At 37.0% G+C, this 20,954-nt stretch overlaps 1 protein-coding gene across 4 annotated transcripts in view; it reads left to right on the forward strand.

The window, feature by feature from the left end:
- The window catches only part of LOC128012115 (teneurin-1), a 134,663-nt gene that overhangs the window by 65,456 nt on the left and 48,253 nt on the right, over nt 1–20,954 (forward strand). For all 4 annotated transcript variants that reach the window (XM_052595124.1, XM_052595140.1, XM_052595115.1 and 1 more), the window contains exons 6-10: nt 12,416–12,565; nt 14,868–15,076; nt 18,064–18,274; nt 18,426–18,527; nt 19,731–19,925. In XM_052595124.1, the coding sequence (XP_052451084.1) occupies nt 12,416–12,565; nt 14,868–15,076; nt 18,064–18,274; nt 18,426–18,527; nt 19,731–19,925 (867 nt within the window). The remainder of the gene's footprint in view (nt 1–12,415; nt 12,566–14,867; nt 15,077–18,063; nt 18,275–18,425; nt 18,528–19,730; nt 19,926–20,954) is intronic.

Consider the following 20,954-nt stretch of genomic DNA (forward strand, 5'->3'; position numbering starts at 1 on the left):
CTGTCATGCTGGTCGGGGTCATATAGAATTAGCAGAACTCACACTGTGAAAAACTCTATTAGAGAGATGAATATTTATGAACGAGGGATTAGGGAGAATGAGAAATGAAAGAGTAAATATCCCACAAGGCCATTCAGAGGTTAATGGTGTTAAAGTTTTGTTTAGCCAAGTCACCGTATGCGTGTGTGAAAGAGAGAGAGGTGCTTTTGCACCTTTAGTGTACTGACTTCATTTTGTCTGGCTTTCACCCGCTCACAGGCATTTCTCTTGAAAATCTCAGTAAAACATGATGTGTGTTTTACAGAAAAACATTAGGGTAAAAGGTTTCATCCATTAACGCTTGAAAGGCTGCAGTTAATAAAGTCTCTGGTCAGAAGTTCACACGGAAGCCTCTTAAACAGTGATCGTGTCTGGGAGTGTGTTTCTCGCTAATGAAACGAGGACATCTGCGATTCCCAAACACTTTATAATGATTTCTTGTGAATCTGACATTTGTGATGTTAACTTCTGTCGTGCATTGTGTATATCTGTTCCATTTGGAATTATAGCTTTCAACAGAACAACTCATATTTTTTGTTTCTTTGTTTTTTAATATACAATAACAAAGCACAAATGGAATTATTATTATTATCATCAATGATGAAAACAGTTGTACTGTCTAATGTTTTTTGTGAAAACCATGATATTTCTTTTTAGGATTTCTTGATAAATTAGACAAAACATTTATTTGAATTTAGAAATATTTTGTTGCATTATAACTGCTTTACTGTGCCTTCTTATTAGTTTAATGCATTCTTGTTGAAAAAAGTATCAATTTCTTAAAAACAAAATTTAAATAGTATATTATTATTATTATTATTATTAACAGTTGAATATTGAACATACAAGTAAATGTTGGTTTGCCTACATTCTGCAAATGATGTTAATTTATTTAATTTTATCATAAATATTTTTCTTATTATTATTATAATAGTAAATGAGTCATATGTTATTCACAGCTTTAAATTATTATTTATTTTTCTGTCATGACAACTTTACCTTCATGATAACACATTTTTAATATTTGGGTGAACTATTTCATTAATTATGCCAGAGAACCCGTTTGCTGGATGTGTGTGAGTGTGTGCACACTTGTGCTCTGGAGATGTGCCGTTAATGATCGTATGGTCATCTTTCACCCCATCGTTAGTGGCACTCTGTCTAAACAGATGCGATTCGTCTGCTTTGTCTCTTGACTTTCATTCTTATCTAACAATCTAAATGTGTTCTCAGTTCATTTTCTGGGTAAATGAAGGGAAGCTAAGGGATAAAGGGATTAAAGATAAAGAGGAACATAAAGAACGAATGAATCTGCATTATCTTCACATGCTGAACAAAAACTTTTGTCCTGTCGAGTGAAAGCATCACTGATGAGAAGAAAAAGATCCATAAAACATGGTAACTGAAAACGTGATGTGCCCATGCTGAAGTCTAATTTAATTGGTCAGTAGGCGTATCATAAATAAACCTGTCTGAAGTGTCCCATTGTCTTTTAGGTTAATGCTAGGGTTGGGTTAAGGTTAGCATCAGGGCAGTGTAATTCTCCACTAAATCTTCTGGAATACTCCTTTAAACATGTTATAAATTGTAAAAATGTTGGAGCGGAGACTAATACACTTTGTTGTATAACTAAAAGCATTAGAAAATATATATTTAAAAAATTAAATGGGAAGTGAGATATGTGTTATTTTATGGATGATGGACTTTAAAGGAAGTTTAATGGAGTCAAACCATGCAAACTTTCAGCTGTATTCTGTTGGTGTGAATTCTTGTAAGGTATGATTAAATAATTATCATTAGAGAAAGAATGAGGGACAGTATCAAGTTCACTGTTTAGATTAAGGTACGATGTTTTAATAGAGTGTTTATCCTAAGAGAAGGCTTTTAATTTGTCTGTGTGTATGTTTAATTGAATGAGTTTAATGAGGCTGTATCGTCTGGCCTCACCACAATCTTTACTTTAACAAGCACACATAAGCTTCTAGACTTGCACCACACTATGAAGACATTAAGTAGGGTGTGAATGTGTGTGTGTGTGTGTTTTTGTTATGCACTAATTGAGTCAAGGACCCTGCAGGGACAGAGAGAGAGAGGCAATCAATAATTGTTGATGAAAATGTATCAAAGGCATTGAGTGAATCAGTGTGTGAGGCTTTTAGACTTTTAGACATTATACTTATTTTCCGAACATCATGATGCATTGCCCCATAATAACAGTGTGGTGCACAAAACATTTTATTATGTGTGAGTTTTTTGGTGTGTGTCAAAGGTAGCTGTCTGTGGGTGTGCATTACTCACTTTGGAGGGATAAATGGGAGGTGTTTTTGTATGAGTGCAATGACCCAGATAGCTAATAGTATCCAGGGAACTCAGTAAGATGGTTTCAGCCAGAAGAACCTTCATCTATCCAAACTAAGAATGTCAACAGAGAAGGTAAAATGTACTGCCACATCACCCGAGTTTTAATTATCCTGATGTATTGTGGTAAAGGGGCTTCAAAATCAGTCCGAAATTAAAGTTAATATTGAAATTGACAATATTAGTGATTTTTTTTTTGTGTGTGTGTGTCATAATTTAGTTTTACTTATAAGGAACCATTTTAAGCAGCCTTTTAGCAAAGCCTACATTACACTGTGACATGACAAAATGAAATGTTTTTCGTTTGTCATATTATATATGCACTAATAGGTATTGCTGAATAAAGGTGGGTGGTTATATGTTAATGTTTCTGCTATCACATTTAAGGATTTCAGGATGAGCCACTTTTACCACTGAATTTCAATATCTGGTATTTTTGAAGGAGGTTTTTGAGGAAGTTTTGAGCTCTAGAAGTTTCTTTATTTTTTGATCTTAGTACATTGATATTTTATTTCAAAATATAAAAGATAATTTGCGTGGCATTATAGGAGAAGGCGGGGCAGGACACGCACAACATTAAAAGCATAAAAAGGCCATGCAGCAGGAAGCAGTTGACATATGAGTTTGAGTGTGGGAGTAATTTTCTCTCTGCTGAATCTAGCAGCATCTGCTATATTATTCATTTTCACTTTATACACGCATCCTGTTCCTAATATTTCCTTATACCTGACATGTTTAGTACAGCAACCACATTATGTGATCTATTTGTGCACACATATGCATATACATATACACGTTTTTACTAGAGCCGTCAGTCTCAATTGAATTATTCAGTTCATTTTCAATGTCTTTCATCTTTCATAATAATGTAATATAATTTAATCATCCTCTGTGGAATTTTCACAGCAAATATAGATATATACAAGTAATTTTATTAATTAGTAACATTCCTACTGTAGTTTTCACGCACGCACATGCATAGACTTTTGCAATTTTACTAATTTGAATTTGTGAAAAGGGCTTCATAGCTTCAAAAGCAGTTGAAATGCATGTTTATAGATCATAATGTGTCTTTTATGATCAAAACACTAGATCAATGAAAAAAAACTCTCTAGAACCCACAACCCCCCACTCAGCAGTGGCTTTCTTCCATTCCATTATAACTGAAAATAAATCAAAAGGTTGCTTTTTGTGAATCTGTGTGTGTGTTTGCATGTTTGTTTCCAGAAGACGAAGACACACCCTTAGGCTAAGCAGTAGGGGTTTTGTAACTTGTTTAGAGAACCCATATACCCTTGCATTTGTATATGTGATTGTCTTTGTGAGTGAAAAAGCCAGTGCTCGCAGAGAGCTATCCAGATAAACTGCAGCTTCTGAAGTCTGTACTTAAGACAATTAAACAGGTTGAGAGGTGAAGCTGTTTTAAGGTCCTTTGGTTGAAGCTCATTTAGAGTGATTGGATGAATTTATTAATTTGTTAGTCTGCATGAGAACAAAGCTTTATCCCTGCTTCATATGCAGTATTTTTCCCCTGCATTGGGTACTTAATAAGGATGCACAATATTGCAATACTATATTGTATATTGTATATTGTTTTTGTTTTTTTTTACATTTAGATAAGCAATCTAAGTCATCTAAAGTTCACCTTTAAAAAACACTAATACTGTAATATCATTGTTAAATTTAATCTTTAGGGAATCTCAAAAAGAAAATCCTTTTTCACACAGTGTGTTATAGTACTGTGATCTCAATATTTACTTGGAGCGTGATTGATGGTAGTATCTTAATTTTATTATTTTATAAATATATTTAAACAAATGACTGTAGAATTTAACTGTCAGTCATTCACTGTTTATCAGCCATAACCTGAAAATAATTATCATCCTACTAACATCATCAGTGAGTTGTAATATAGATGTATGCCATCTTTTTACTTTACCCCTTTTTATGCTTTTCATCTATCATGTAGATGTTTGCATGAAACTGCAAATTTTACTCTGCTTTTAAGAATACAATTTGTTTTGTTGAAGCTTCTCCAATTTTTCCTTGGGAGACAATAAAAACAGACACAAATCGAGCACAGTGTTAGTTCAGTCAGGCCACGGAGGCAAGGCTGTGAACAGCTGATGCGGTCAGCTGTCAAATTTCTCCAATCACTACCATTCTCCTATTAGACACTGGACATATATATACATGGCACTACTGCTAGGTAAGTATGCTCAACGGCTCGCAACCCTCCCTCCCTCCCCATTATAAGCATGAGCACATTACTGCGCACCTTCTGGCTGTCGTCTTCTTTGTGTCAGATCACTAAGGCTTCCAAAATCTTAGCTGTTTAAACCTCACTGCGGAGAGACACCCATCTTCATAACCAGGCTACAGGATAGACATACCACTGCCACATCTACATGATTATCACTGTTTGCTTTAAAGACTTTATTAAAAGTCTTAATTGTTATGTATTTCTAAACTCATGGTTCCAGGGGGTTAATGTTAAAGCTTTTGTATGTTCAATTATTCTTGGAGCAAGAACCCCCATAAGGAACCATACCGCCAAAGATAAATTGTGTTCAATAAACTCAAGTAAACTTGCCAAAGTGGTTCCTGTCTGAAATGAGACAATTGTTTATATACCTGAAGGGTGTACAGCTATAACAAAATAATGAATAAAAATAAAGATTATTGAATTGCATAGCTTAGAACATTTAATCTGGAAAAATGACTGTAGATGAAAATGTTTGATTTCATATTGAAATCTCTAACTTTCCATTGCAGACTTTGGGAACTTGGTGAGTCTGGAGGCCAAGTGAGATGTTGTTTGAGATCTCTAGAGAAGAGACATATGAGATTACTAGGGTACTTTTTACTTTCTCTCCGAAGAAAAATCTCTGTCCTTTTGCTTTCCATTCTATCTAATAGCTGTCTAGGAGAAACAGTTGAGAGTTGAGATTTGAAAATTGCTCAGAAAAGAACAAGTGAGAGGGTAAGTGAGAGGGTAGAGAATGGAGAAGGCTTTTCATTAACAGTTGTGAGTTGTCTATTTGTTGTTGTTGTTGTTGTTTTAAGGTAGAGAGGGATTCAGCTCTTCTGATGGAGTCAGATGAAAAAGATTATTCCACCATCAAAGTACATTGAATGTGATGGTACGAGAGAGTCATTCTGCACCTCTCTATACTGGTAGTGGTATGACTCTCTCTCATCGACCTCAGATTTCTGGAGGGAACATTGATTTACAGAAGTGAGTGGAGGTAGGAGGGTGCAGATTCGGTGAGTGCCTTGCACTTGATGCAGGCAGTAACTGACAGCTAGTGGAGTGAGACAAAGAGAGACATAACATGTTATCTCTGGGGTTCATTGAAAACCAGATGCTCTGCCACATTCTGAATCATTAGCAGAGGTTTGACTGTGGCTGAAAGAGCATTAGAGTAGTCCAGTTGAGTGAGCTTTGGCAAGGATTTGGCAAGAGATTTCAGTTGCAATTTTTAATTAGAAGTGTAAGTTTTACTTGAGAGTGTAGAGTCTGCATAACTAAATGAAAAAATGTATGGAATCTGTACATCAAGCTGGAATAGAAGGTGTTTTATTATCAAAATAATCACACATCATCTTTTGATGCACCTTTTGACAAGCATTTCATCACCATTTCGCATATTTTTTCCTTTTATCTGCCAGTTTCTGCACGTTGCATGTGAAAACGAATGGGTGTATGCATTCGCAGATTAATTCCACTTCATTTGCATTCGTCAGTTCGTAGTCAGCTTTTATCAGCAGCAGTCACTTGTCATTTAGGCTCCTTTGAACCAGGGTGATGTACAGTGCTCTGGGTGCACAAACAGTCCTGCTGAAGAAACCATTAGTTTAGGATCCCTCCTGCTTTGCTTCTCACCCTAGGTCTGTATATGTTCGTGTTTCTGGCTCAGATAATTCAATACAAAGCTTTCACAGGCCTAAAATCATCAACAATGTATTGATGCTATTGTAATTTGGAGAATATCATCTGGGGCTGTGCAAAGACATCAATGTTGATGTGACAGGCATTGACAAGTAGTGTTGAAAAAAAAGACCAATAATTAACTTTTTTTGGTTTGTTTGTAATAATTAACCTTTTTTTTTTTTTTTTACCATTGTATCTAAATGTAGTGTATTCTATTTTGTGATTTCACTGAAACGGAGAGCATTTGAATGGAGAAATGAAGTATATATAAATTAAGTGTGTGTATTTATCTCAGCATCTTCAAATCAACAGTGACTTTATATTATCTGTCAACACCTTTGTAAATCAGACGTGAATGCTTTCCACATTTACTGAAAACAGAAATAGACTTCTGAGGTTATTTCAGTCTCAGTCATCCCCTTTTATCAGTTGTTAAAAAAAAAGCTAAAGTTGAAGTTATATTTGAAGTGTTAAACCGAAGTGTTGTTTTGTCTATCCTAAGAGACATAGGGTGATGTTGGGCCACAAGTAGTCCTCACAAAACATATTTAATTACTAAATGCTCTCCGTTCCATTGAAATCACAAAATAACATGCTCCACAGTTATTGATATTCATACTATAAATTGACTCACAGATGTAGTTTTCTTTTCTTTCTTTTTTTTTCATCAGTTGTCAGTCAAAAAAGATTCTAACTTGTGACTTCTCACACTTAAACCAGGTGTTTTCCTCTGAGCCAGATCAGCTCATTATCAGGTTGGGGTCTGAGCCCCTCCTAGAACTGAAACTCTAGAATAGCTCTACAATGGAGAAGGTGCAAGGTTCCCACCATGCACTGCATAAATAATAAATAAAATTGCATTTGCTTGCCAGTTTTATTTAAATTTGTATTATTGATTGTGTTGGGGACATGTTTGGTATGTAGATGTTTTGTGAATTCAGGCTTTGAGTTTCAGCTAATAATAATAATAATAATAATAATAATTCATTACATGTATATAGCGCTTTTCTAGGCACTCAAAGCGCTTACATAGTCAGGGGGTACCTCCTCATCCACCACCAGTGTGCAGCATCCACCTGGATGATGCGACGGCAGCCATATTGCGCCAGAACGCCCACCACACACCAGCTTACTGGTGGAGAGGAGACAGAGTGATGAAGCCAATCAGCAGATATGGGGACTGTTAGGAGGCCATGATGGTCAGAGGCCAAAGGGCGAATTGAGCCAGGATGCAGAGGTCACACCTCTATTCTTTTCAAAAGACATCCTGGGATTTTTAATGACCACAGAGAGTCAGGACCTCAGTTTAACGTCTCATCCGAAGGACGAGTTTGTATGCACAGACATCTGTTGTGGGCGTTCTTGGCAGTTTTTACAAGACTTTTTCATATTTTAGTGTTCATATCGATATCGGATTTATATTGTATCGATTGAAATTAAGAAATATATTGTGACATAAATTATAGTTTTAGTTAATTTTGAGACAAAAACAATGAAACCCATAAATGAGGCATTTGTTTTATCCAGTGGGGACATAACTACTGATTATAATGACTCATGCTGTTTTTTTACGCATTGCATATCATGCTGTGTAACCATAAAACCATGCTTTTATTTGTGATTGGAGAAACAAGTACTACTCTACGCTGCTCAAAACTCATGTTTGAATCATCAGTGGCAAATTATTTAACTTTGAAAACGTACTTACAGGCTGCGTTATTTGTCAGAATAGCTGGCATTATAGGCTACTTTCCCAGGAAACAGTTTTTGTCCTCCGTAAAATGGGCGTGGATGATTCTTAACTTTTATAAAGAATATCTTGTTAGGTTTAAATTTACTGTACATTGTCATTTTGCAGACTCTTTTATCCACAGCAATTTACAATTGGGGAATACATAAAGCAATTCTTCTTAAAGAGCCAAACAGACACAGGAAGTGCTTGTAATTTCAAGTTTTAGACATTGTTCAAATAAGTACAAGCAAGAAAGAGAAGGAATAAATAAATGATGAAGCCAAGTAGTTTCAAAAGAGATGAGTCAGTTGTTTAAGATAAGAAGTACTTTTCTCCCCCAATGCATATTTCTTGTAATATTTACATATTTTGAACAATTTTAAGCCAGAATACAATGACAGCAGATGTTAAATCATGCCAACATGATATTTAAAGTTTTGATGAATTATGATTCATTTAAAAATATTTATTTAGCCATTTTACATTTTATTTTTATTTTATTATGTTAAACGTTTCAGTGATTTAGTGAAACTGTCTTACATGGGAAAAGGAAGAGGGTGAAAATCTGATTGTCTGACAGCAGGGAAAATTTGACTAACAGTATTCTGTGTCATCAAATTCATTCTTTTTTTGCATTGTCACCTCCAAGTTTTCCCTAAATATGTTGAAAATTATAGATTTATACTGGCAATCATCTCAGTCCTTAAAGATAGGAAGGTTTTTTTTTTCTTTTCTTTAAGGAAAGTGAAAGTGTAAGTGATGTGACATACAGCCAAGTACGGTGACCCATACTCAGAATTCATGCTCTGCATTTAACCCATCCAAAGTACACACACACACAGCAGTGAACACACACACACACACACCGTGAACACACACCCGGCTATGTTCTCTCCTTAGTAAAAGGGAGTGTTTATCTTCCTGTCTGGAGGAGAAAGGCCTTATCATATTCTTAAAACATTTGTCTTGCCTCTTCATTTTAAAGTCAATGAGTTATCTTAGTTGGGCAAATTGTCGAGGTCAGGCTATGGTGGCGTCCTCTGGAAATACGACCCCGCAGACTGTTCATGCAAAGCATTTTTACATCTTCTCAACAAGCGACGATCAATTCACACAAACTCTCCCCACCTGTCATTGGCTGTAAGCCCCTCCCTCAGAGGCTGTCCGCCCAGCCTCATAACTGCTCTATTAATTTAACCTAAACTGCCCGTCTACAGCATTACTCATCTAAATAACATTTCCATCATCTCAGAACAGCAGCCGGATGTGAAAACGTCCACCTCCTGCCCGTTACATCCCCTAATTCAATATCTTCCAGACCATTCTCTGTAGATGTCCTGAGGGCGATCGGGTTTTTGCCCGGATGTGTAGCTTTTGACTTTTTTCAACATTGACTCACCGCCACAGTGGCCAGCTCACAAAAGCTCATTGTTCTCATTGACCGATAGCCAGGGCACACAATTAACGAATCCATTTCTTTTAGCCCAGCTTCCTAGCCGAGGATATTAACAAGCTGTGGAGTGACAGTAAACTCAGAGCTTAACTATTTCTCATTCTCAGGGCAATCTGCTATTCAGCATCAAGGTTAAAGCCAGCTTTGATGTATGTGGGACTTTTGTCCAGTGAACAGCTCTCAGTCCTTCCCTGTGAAATATGTCTCTTTGTCTTTCTCTTTATATATCTCTCTTTCTCTTTTTCTCATGCACACGCACACGTGAGCAACAGATGCTGTAGTCAATGTTGTATGTTTCCTGTCCGACGCTCAACAAATCATGTTAAAATCTGTTGATTTAACAAAGGTTTGATGAATGTCCTCCTTCTTGCTTTCTATTTCCAGTAGTCCATCTTGTCAAAAGAGAGAATGCGAAAAGTGGGGGAGAAGGGTCAGAGAGAAAAATGGCAGAGAGAGAAAGGGAGAGAGAGATTTTTCTCTTCATTAGTGGTTGTAAAGAGAGAACTAGCAGAGAGGTTAGAGGTTTTAAGGGATCAATGTTTGCTGTCCAAGGCTCTGAGTCCTGTAGGGGAAAGAAATGTGGCCTCCGTGGAATTTATGAGACCTTCCAGACGTGCACCTTTAAAGAGCTTTGTGATCCCGTGCACACACATGCACACAGGACAGCTCTCGCTAATGCGCACACACCTATAGAAAGCTTTGTGATGTCATCGATCCGTCTTTTCAATCAGTCTCACCCACCTCCTTTTTTTGTCCTGTGTGAAGCTCTGGTCTGTCCATATACAGTGTGTGTGTGTGTGTATGTATATATATCTCTCTTTTTTTTTCCAAACTGACAAGTAAACTATAATGAACTGGATAAATAATACATTTTTATGAACTTTTTAACAGGGGATGTTTGGCCACTTATTATTGTATTTTTTTTATTCCCCTGTAACACATTTTTCTTTGTTTTGTTTTTTTGTCACATAAAATTGTCTTTAACTTTTACCATGTTTAATTGGTTTACCCTTAGTTAAGAACTTAATTCTTAAAATATGAAAATCCCTCAAACACATACTGTACATATTGTTCTTGAACTTTATACAATTTAAAAAACTATACTTAAAAACTTTTTATTGTTACCACATTTTATTGTTTTACACTTGTCAAATACCCAGACTTTTACTCCTAAAATATGAAAATCCCTTATAAAATGATTATCTAAACATACTGAAATAATTGTAAAGCATTTGATGATTTTTATATTTTGCATCCTTTTTAACATTTAAACTATTATTATTATTATTATTATTATTATTATTATTATTATTATTGTATTTGTTTTTTTTTCTTCTTCTTCTTACTTTTATTTTGTGTCAGTTACAACACATTGACTGCTATCAGTCCCAGAACATAATTTGAGTGGTGGAAATGAAAAGATGACAGAATTCACTGGTGATGTATGTATATGCACTGTTATACTTCAGAAACATGTCCACAGTAAAGGATGTTAGACAGAGATCCCAAGTAAAGAAAAGGAAAGAAACAAAGTTTTTAAGCACCCCTGCAACCAGGAGAGATGCATGAGTGAGGATCTGAAGAGAGAAACAAGTGATTCTGAGTGTAGTTCAGAGAAATAATTCATGGAATATTGTTCATTAAATTGGCTGAGCAGATCGCAAGAGTGCAATATCTGTTGTCTTTTTCACATTTTGAGAGCAGAATAAAAAGAACAAGTTGTGATATCAGTGTCACATTAAAGTTACAAAGTGTTAAAATATTGTATGGATGGAAAAGAACTACACAGAAAATGTATATCCCAGACCATCAAAGTGATTATTTGTTATGCAACATCTGTATTAGTTTAGCCGTGCCAGAATCTGTCAGCTCTGACAGCTCCAAAACATGTTAATTTCAGACGTGAATGGGACCATCGAGTAACAACTTATGTCCATTCTTGTACTGAACTCTGGACCTTGTTCGTTTTTGTGTTAAAGCTGATCTGCAGTGCTTGGGGTGATCAGTCATTTAGCCAATGGCAGCTACTCTGTGTGTGTGTGTGTGTGAGAGAGAGAGAGAGAGAGAGAGAGATGAGGGCGAATAGGGGGAGATAAAGGAGAGGATCATGTAGATCCAGCTCCCCGCTGAGACACCAATCCCTCTTTATGGCTCGTAAAGACGCCTCCTCACGGCTGAGCCCGACGTGCACACACGCGCTTCCTATACGCCTGAGGAACGGGAGGGAATGAGAGGGAGAAGCTAGCTGGGAGAATAACCTGATTTTCACTCGCCGTTCCAGAACTTGTCTTCAGTATATCTTCTCACCTCATTTCCCTGATCGACTGAAAGCCCCCACACACACACACATGCACACGAGAGGAAGAGAGAGAGGGAAACTGCATGATGAGAGAGCTGGTATCGGGGGCCCTGAGGTGAGCGGAATGAGAGTTTGTCCTTTTTATTGGCTGTAATTAGGATGAGGTCATTACCATGTGCCAAAGGCCTTTCACTGCTGGGAGATCATAAAATGCCACCTGAGCGATTTATATTCCACTCCCAGAATCCTCTGCAGCGTTCCACACACATTCAAGAGATGAGGGGATAAGAGAAGACCTTAAATGTATGTGTGTGCATATACTTGTTCACATAAATGAAGAAAAAACAGTATTGTATGTAACACGTAATATACTGAATAATGTGTGACACAATATTCTAAAATCATTTTCGTTACACCGTAACATGCAATTTTATCTGTGTCAGGTATCATTAATCTATCTATCATTCTATATATCATTCTATTGTTCTTTTTATCATTCTGATGATCGTTCTGTCTGTCTATCTATCTATTCTGTTGTATCTATTATTATTATTATTATTATCTATTATTCAATTTATCTGTCATTCTATCATTCTGCAGTCGTTCATCTGCTGGGGTTGCCGTGGCATCTGAAGCGAGTGGAAGGAGAGCTCTATGAGAATGGTATGAGTAAAGATGATCAGCCTCTACCGGGAGCCGATTTCACCTTCACTCCCATCCACCTGCCAGGACTCAACATCACACAGCCAGGTGTGTGTGTGTGTGTGTGTGCTTCTTAAGTCATCTAACATAAGATTTCTATACAGTGTGATATCAATTCAGTGTTTCACACAGTCTGCCTAAATGTCAAGTCTTTTCCTAAAGCAGGAGCCAAGAAAGGATGTGTGTGTGTGTGTATGTGTATTCAATCAGAGTTTATTTGCTATTTAATTAATAGCTGGGTTTCCATCCGAAATTGCTAATTTAACTTACGTGCAAAACTGGAATGTAGCATAAAACATTTGCGAACAAGCATCGTTTCCATCCAACAAGTCAAAGAGAACAAAATCGTCACTTCCTGGTTAACTGGCACTATAATTCACTAACAAAAGTAGGAGAATATAATAATTTTCATATATAATAAATTACTCGCGCCTCAGAGCGAGCAGAGGAAACACAATAAACGTGGTCATTGCTTTCGGAGGTGGATGCTTTGGATGTTGGATGGTGGATGTTTAGGAACGCAGTCGTGTAAGACATTTCTGGGAGGCAGTTATACAGAAATACTTTGATGACAGACTTCACTTGTGCATTTCCGAATGACCATAACAATATTTCAGATGCTGTGGAATGAGATTGGTCTGCTGGTTAGTCAGGTTTTGCCTTCCCATCCCACAAAGTCACATGACTTTGTTGATGAGCTTGGAGGAATTTATTTGCAAAATGCATTTCCATCTCCCATTATTCGCCCTTTTTCAACCCTTTTTCGCGCAACTCAAAATCCATCTCAAGCAAACGCAATGCTCTACCACTGAGCCACAGAAACACTATGCAACAAAGATGAAGACATTTGTGTTTCTTAATATTTTTGTGAATTCTTTAATACATAGAACGTTCAAAAAACGCATTTATTTATTTATTGCTATATTAAGATGTATTTGTAAATGATGACAAATAAAAAAAACTACTTCCTTGTCTTCATTCGCTATTGTATTTCCTCTAAATATTTGCTCTATCAATATACCATTTTTTACTCTTAGTTCTTACACATTGTTATTTAAATAAAATATAGTCATATTTTTCTGGTAGTCGTATCTTAGGTAAAAAGATAAGACCATAGCCTTTAGTCCCCTTTGTTTCAGTGACTTCTAGCCAATGTCTTCATGTTATGATGCAATGATGTTCCCCTTGGAGCAACGTACCTCAGGTGTTAAGCGTCTTGCTCAAGGGCACAGTGGTAATAGTTCATGGATTGCCCTTGCAGGGCTCAGACCTACAATTTCTGTGGTTTTCTAGCACAGATCTTTGACCACTAGGCTGCACTACCCCAGTTTTTTTGTGCGTTTATGTATTAATGCACAGCTGTGTTTGTTCTGTCAAAACTAATGTAAATAACCTCACACCTGAGAGTCCCGCTACTCGATGCGGCAGGTGCCGTTTCACCTGAATTTGACTCTAGACAGCAGAGCTTTTAAAAGAGTCCTGCAGATCATCACTTTTGATTCACATCAACTGAGCCTCTGAAAAATATATCATTCTTTTTGACACTAAAGAAGATATGGAGACATCTGTGTTGATAGCATCAGAGGCAGGATTCATTCAAAAGCCCTCAGGCACTGTTTTTTGTACTTTTCACATCTACAAACTTTCTGTGACTGTCCATCAAAGAACCTGAGCTCGGTTGTCTTTAACAACTATCATCCTAAAGCTAAATTTAAGTGTAAGCTTTTGTCGTCTACTTGATTTAAGGGGATTATTTTTCATTTAAAAAAAAAAAAATCTGGTATTATTTATTCTGCCTTAAGTTGTTCCAAACCTGTATGACTTTCTGTCTTCTGTGTAGTGCAAAAGGTACATTTTTAAAGAATATCCTGACCACAGTGTTTTACATACTAAAAATGAATGAGGACTCGGCCAGTCAAGCTTCAATTTGACAAAAAAAAACACTGTAGAGTCACGTGTACACTATTTCAGTCTATTTCTCACTCAAAGCTATCATATGGAATGTAAGACTAGGAATATTATGAATGAGTCATATGGACCACTCTGATGAGACTTTAATGGTGCTTTTGTGTTCTTTTTGAAGCCTGAAAGCCTGTTCATTGTAAATGCATACAAAAGAGCAACCAGAATATCTTTGAATATGTCTGATTTTGTATTCCATGGAAGAAAGAAAGTCAGGTTTGGAACGACTTGAATACATGGCATAAACTAATACTTTAAAGCTTATGTTACAGATCCACATGCCAAACACTTGGTTCAATCTTTATATTTTATTTTATTTTTTTCTCTCTATAAATCAAGGTAATTGGATGCTTATGTTATTTTTTTATTTTTTATTTTTTATTGACAGATAAAGAGGTGATTCAGCGAGGCAGGGTGATCGAGAGGGGAGAGGTGGCTGTCGGGACACAGCTGGTCCAGGCCATTCCTCCTGGACTCTTCTGGAGATTTCACATTACGGTTCACCACCCCGAGTATGTGAAGTTCAACATCTCACTCACGCGGGATGCTCTGCTTGGCATCTACGGCAGGAGGAATATACCACCTACTCACACGCAGGTAATCACATGCAAACACAAATAGAAAAAATATAAAACAAGTTCTTTCTTTAAGAGAGCTGCACAATTTTTCATATGTTATTGTGTATTTACTGTATTTATAATATGACTGTCAATCTATTAAAACAATTATGTAAAAAAAAATTTAATTGCAAAGAAGAGCGCCTAAATGGAGATAATTTAAAGAGTTCCTTTGCCATGTTTGCCTTTGGCTTACTCAGTTGGGTTTTAAAAGACAATTAATATTAAGTAATATTATCGATTGACTGTCACACTCGAGAATAAAAATAAAACTTGAGCTGAGCTGGATAATGACACTAACTTTGCAAAAATCGACGCTGTTATTGAACTAATTTGAGGTGAATAAGGACACTGTAAAGCTGCTTCTAGCTGAACTGAACATTTCTTAATGGATGGACTTTGCACATTGACAGTTACTGAACTTTAGTGAAATAAAATTGGACTAAACTGAGCTGAATTATGACACTGTTGTCTTCTGTACAGCTGTTTTACAGCTGAAACTGAATTTATTTCATAATTGGTGAGATTTACTAAATAAATGTGAAGCTGCTTTGAAACAGTAAACCACTGAGTAGAAATGATGAAAGTGGCTTTTAAAATATATTCCCTATTTTATTTACAGATTATTAAACATTAATCCCCTGCATCTGTGTGAAGAATCTTGAGACCCCTGTGTTATGATTCCTTTGTGCTGCAATGTAAAAAATGTGCACAAATACATACATTTTACAGTACGTGCACTTACAGTGTACTTGCAGTGTATTAATCTAAAAAGTTCTGGTAATACAAGGTAACTGGTTTAGGGTTAGTACACAGTTATAACACAGTTATTGTAATTACTATATTAAGTACATAGTATGTACATGAGGAACAGGACTGTAAAATAAAGTGCTACTGAAATTAATTGATCAATAATTGTGTTGTTGTACGATGGCATGTGAGACAGAGAGATTGTGATTCTGCATGTTTGTATTGGTGTGTCAGACTTCTGCATCCATTCCCAGGTTTTGTCATGATTGCTCTTGTTGGTAAATGTTTTCGAAGTACATATTGTTATGAGTGGCGGATAACAAGAAGGATCAGGAGCGTATCTAACGAGGTGCTTCGGATGACCCCAACATACTAATTACATCTCATTATTCAGGATATCATCCGAGATTAACTGTTCACTTTGCTCAAGAAATTAGAGCCCGGTGTAATTCAATTTAAGGCTTCTCATTTTCACCTCATTTGCATACGCGCTTTCATGTGTAGGCGGAGGCATACCAAGAAGACTGGTTAATTGTTCCTGCTTAATGAAAAGCCTTCTTTTGTGTGTGCGTGTCAGAATAGAGATGTTTACGCTGCCACAGCTTCCGCGGTTCTACTTCAGTGTACGTGAGTGAGAGTTTGCGTGCGTGTGTGTGTGTGTGTGTGTGTTCACCGAGGCCTGACAGATCGCTACTGCACTGAGACTGTCAACTCCATTGTGGCTCCCACGATCGTTCCTCAGTTTCTCTGGCTGTCATTAAAAGCAGTGGGGCTCCGGTGCAACTGCTGCCCTGCTGGCTCCTGCCTGTCAGTGTGAGAGTCATTACAGTCGATAGGGTTTCAGTGCCTCCACTGCTTCCAGAGTGACTCCGGAGGAGGAGAGGGACTCATTATAGCCAGAGGGTTCTGTGGAGCCTCAGAGAACGCCGCTCATTGATGTTTCTGATGTTTGTAACAGCTCTGTCTAAACACTGCCAGTCCCCCCCCCCCCCCCAAATACAGACAGAAAGACACACGCGCCACATATCTTTTCCAGTTTCCTTGGAGATAGATACATCCCACTTACAGGATGGAAGTGACACAGTGGTGCGAGGTGATGAGACAGACGCTGAACACAGATATACTGATCGCAGGCTGAGTCAAATGAGCACAGATGGTGAGCTGTAAATGCCTGGATGTAAACGTCTCGTATTTGTAGTGATTCCTGACTTGATCTGGACTCTGTTTGTGTTACTGTGAGCGTGTCTGGCTGTGTTTGCTCAAACTACAGGCATGTTTCTGTGATGTGTGTGGATGTTGAGGCATGGGAAGGGGATCAGTCTTAGTTTATGCCCGCCGTTAACACATTAGTCATGGTAGGGAGCAAATACACATACACATGCTTAATACCATTAACAGTGAAACATTTACAGAGCCTTTCCACTGTTAGTGAAAGGAAACGCTACTGGTACTTGTCGTGCTCAGAACCCTTCAGCTGATCGTGTCATTTTTTTCATTTTCAGTGCTACAGATGTTTTATTTTATTTCTTAGCAGTACTAGTTTGAATTTACATTGTATGATTTATTCCTTTGTTTAAATTTGATTAGGTTCATTGCTACTTTCTTAGTTTACTCTGCAATGTTGCTGAATTTAATTAAATGTTCATGTTGCACTATAGATATTTGATTTGATTTGTTTACATAACTTTTTCACACTGTAGTTATACCTCATTTGAAGTTGTTAAATCTATTAGTCTATAACTACAAGAAGATAAGTGGGAAGCCATGGATTAACCCTGTGGAAACTTCCCACAGGTGCAGACAATGAGTATGTTTGGTATCATGCTTTAAAATTAATGTATCTTGAAATAGATTGCCGGTCATCGAGGCATTCAGAGGGTTTTCCAGACACACTGCCTAGATGAATGTAATGCAGCGTGGTTGTTTCCACTGTTGGGTGGATATATTTGCTTTTCTTTTTCCAGTTCTGTAGGATGCATGTTTTGGCAAGTAAGTATTGGACATATAAATAGGAGCTGGTTTTCTTTGTGGACTATGCCAAGGTTGGCAACATCAGAGACATAAAGTACAGAGTGATACTGAGACACAGAGCACCAAGTTATGGACGGTCAGTGCCAAGGGCATGAATTCAGCTGTCGATCTGTGCTATGTTCTTTTTAACACAATTAAGATTAGACACACAAGTAACTTTACTGTGTGCATGTCCTTTTTCTCCAGTTTGACTTTGTGAAGTTGCTGGATGGGAAACAGCTGATTAAGCAGGATTCGAGGAAAGTCAAAATTCCGAACCCTCCTCCGCGAAATCTGCTGGTGTCTCCTCTGCAGGAGACAGGCTTTGTGGAATACCTTGACGTAGGCACCTGGTACCTGGCCTTCTATAATGATGGTCGCAAGATGGAACAGGTTGTGGTGTACAGCACACCCATAGGTGAGAACACAACATTGATCGTTTTATTTTTTTTCCCTCTCATTTCAATTATTTTCTCTGTTTTTGTTGAAATCAGTACATAAAATAAATTGGTTCATGCCTTCAGAATTATTTAACTATGCAGTGAATTGTGTTGTGTTTGTGTGTTCAGAAACAATAGATGGTTGCTTCACTAACTGTAACGGTAACGGAGAGTGTGTCGCTGGACACTGTCACTGTTTTACTGGCTTCCTGGGGCCAGATTGTTTAAAAGGTACAACTGAGCACAATGAAACACATCATCATAATCACACAATGAAAGACTGTATTATCAAAATAAGATACATAATCACATAATAACACATAATATACACACAACCTGTCCTCCAACCAATACGCTTGTATAGGTCGTTTGTCCAAATCCCTGAAATACGACCCATCAGAGCATATACTACAATTGTGACCCTATCGGCAAAAGGTTTTTTTCATATTAATGTTTTGTACTCTTTTATTTGCCCTCTGGTTTGCGTTAGTGTAGCTCAGTTGGTAGATTATTGCGTTATATCTTGATATGTAATCATGCTATCATGGGTTCGATCCAAGGGAACAGATGTGCGCGAAAATGTATATGCTTAATAAATCATAATTTAGCATGATTTCTTTGAGGGTTAGGTTTAGGGGTGGGGTTAGGTGTGGTCATTTCGAACGAATAAGCCACCTACAGTAGTAAAATATGTAGGAAATACTGTGAGATCGGTGTAAAACGCCCACACATCGCATTTAAATAAACGTGCGTTTTGATTGGTAATGACGTTATACTTCAATTCATGACGAAAGACGCAACACGATACTGTCATTATTTTAAAATTTCACTTTAAAACGTAAATATAGGTCGTAATAAATGCTTGCACAAACGACCTATATGGTCGTTTTTTGTTGGAGGACAGGCTCTATACACAACATGATCACAGTTACTGTATGCACAAATACACAATATAATCACAATATATGTTATTATTACTCAACATTTTATCTGTACATTAAACATTAAACATCATTTAACAACATTGCTGTCGAACCAAGCCTAGAGGCATGTTCACACAAAGAACTATAATTATAACACTACATATGTTTTTAAAAAATAGCAAAAATCCACCTCACAACTATAATGATAACAGCACAGAGGAATGATATGATTGGAATCACTTGCAGAGCGATATGAAGCCAATCAGAATCCATCCTGCTTTATAGAGCTCAAGCATTTAAAGAGGCAGACGACGTAACTTCAGCAGGCTCTTTGAATAAACAGAACATTATTGTGCATTGGTGTGGACACTAATATAGTTATCGATACAGTCGTCTTTATCGTTTTCATTCTTAGTGTGAACAGGTCATTATTTTCACACAGTATTACAATCTTACAGTTACACAGTGTTACAAAGATCAGATTATTTCTTATTTTGTTTGTATATTTCAGATTCTTGCCCAGTGCTGTGTAGTGGTAATGGCGATTACGAGAAAGGTGTGTGTGTGTGTCACACTGGATGGAAGGGGGCGGAGTGTGAGGTGGAGGAAGGCCAGTGTATCGATCCCACCTGTTCAAACAATGGAGAATGTCTCAACGGAATCTGTGTGTGTGCTCCAGCTTTCAAGGGCGACAACTGTGAGCAAGGTAACCCCCCCCCCCCACACACACACTTTCATTAATTCATTTTCAGCTTTTGAAGGACTAGATTCATTTTTAGATAGAAAGACTGAGTTTGAAGCACAAATAACCCTCATCTGCAACATGACCATCATGCTGAGTACGAGTGTGTCTGGGTCTACGTAAAGAGCTACTAGTCTATCTCCACGGCTTGTTTATGATGAATGTCCTGTAATTGGATTTTAAACACACTTTCTCCCTTAACCATTAAGCTGAAAATTCATTGCCCCCATTTCAGTGATAGAGAGAGTTACAGAGAGAGTTACAGAGAGAGAGACTCAATTTAAACCCATGTAGATCCATCCACCAAATTAGCTTTTCCATCAGACACCTTCCCCATCTACACACACACACATACACACACACACACACACACACACACTGAAGTGAACATATTGTTGCTGCTGTAATTGGAATTTACATGTGTTTGTATCTTGTTCTTTTTTGCTATGCACTCTCTCTGACTGTGCTGTTTTCATGTTTCACCTCCTCTGCCTCTGTCTTAAGCACAATTCAGACAGAATTCATTTTCTAAATGACGTTTCAGTTAGGATTATTAACAGAAGATGCCCATTTCATTTACTGACGGACCGAATAGAGATGATTTAATCTAATTACAATATACATTGTTAAGGAAAACATTTAAATACACATCTGATTCTTTTACTACATTTACATTTATTCATTTAGCAATTGTATTACTGCTTCAACAAATATATATTGAGCACCAAAAACAGTTTAAACATTGATAGCAATAAGAACAATTATTTATAACTGAGCACCAATAATAATGATAATAGGAATAAATTGCATATATTTTATATATATGTAAAATGTATATGTAATTTATCATTCGATGTTGGGTATATGCCAACTGATTTTTGATATTTAATTGTACATTTTCTGTGTATCTTGGTTGTCATCTTGTGCTCAGTTTAAAAACAATAATAATTTATCAAGTGTTCAATTCAACCTTCATGAAATCTAAAATAAAAA

Source organism: Carassius gibelio, chromosome A5 (assembly GCF_023724105.1).
Source record: "Carassius gibelio isolate Cgi1373 ecotype wild population from Czech Republic chromosome A5, carGib1.2-hapl.c, whole genome shotgun sequence".
Lineage (NCBI taxonomy): Eukaryota > Metazoa > Chordata > Actinopteri > Cypriniformes > Cyprinidae > Carassius > Carassius gibelio.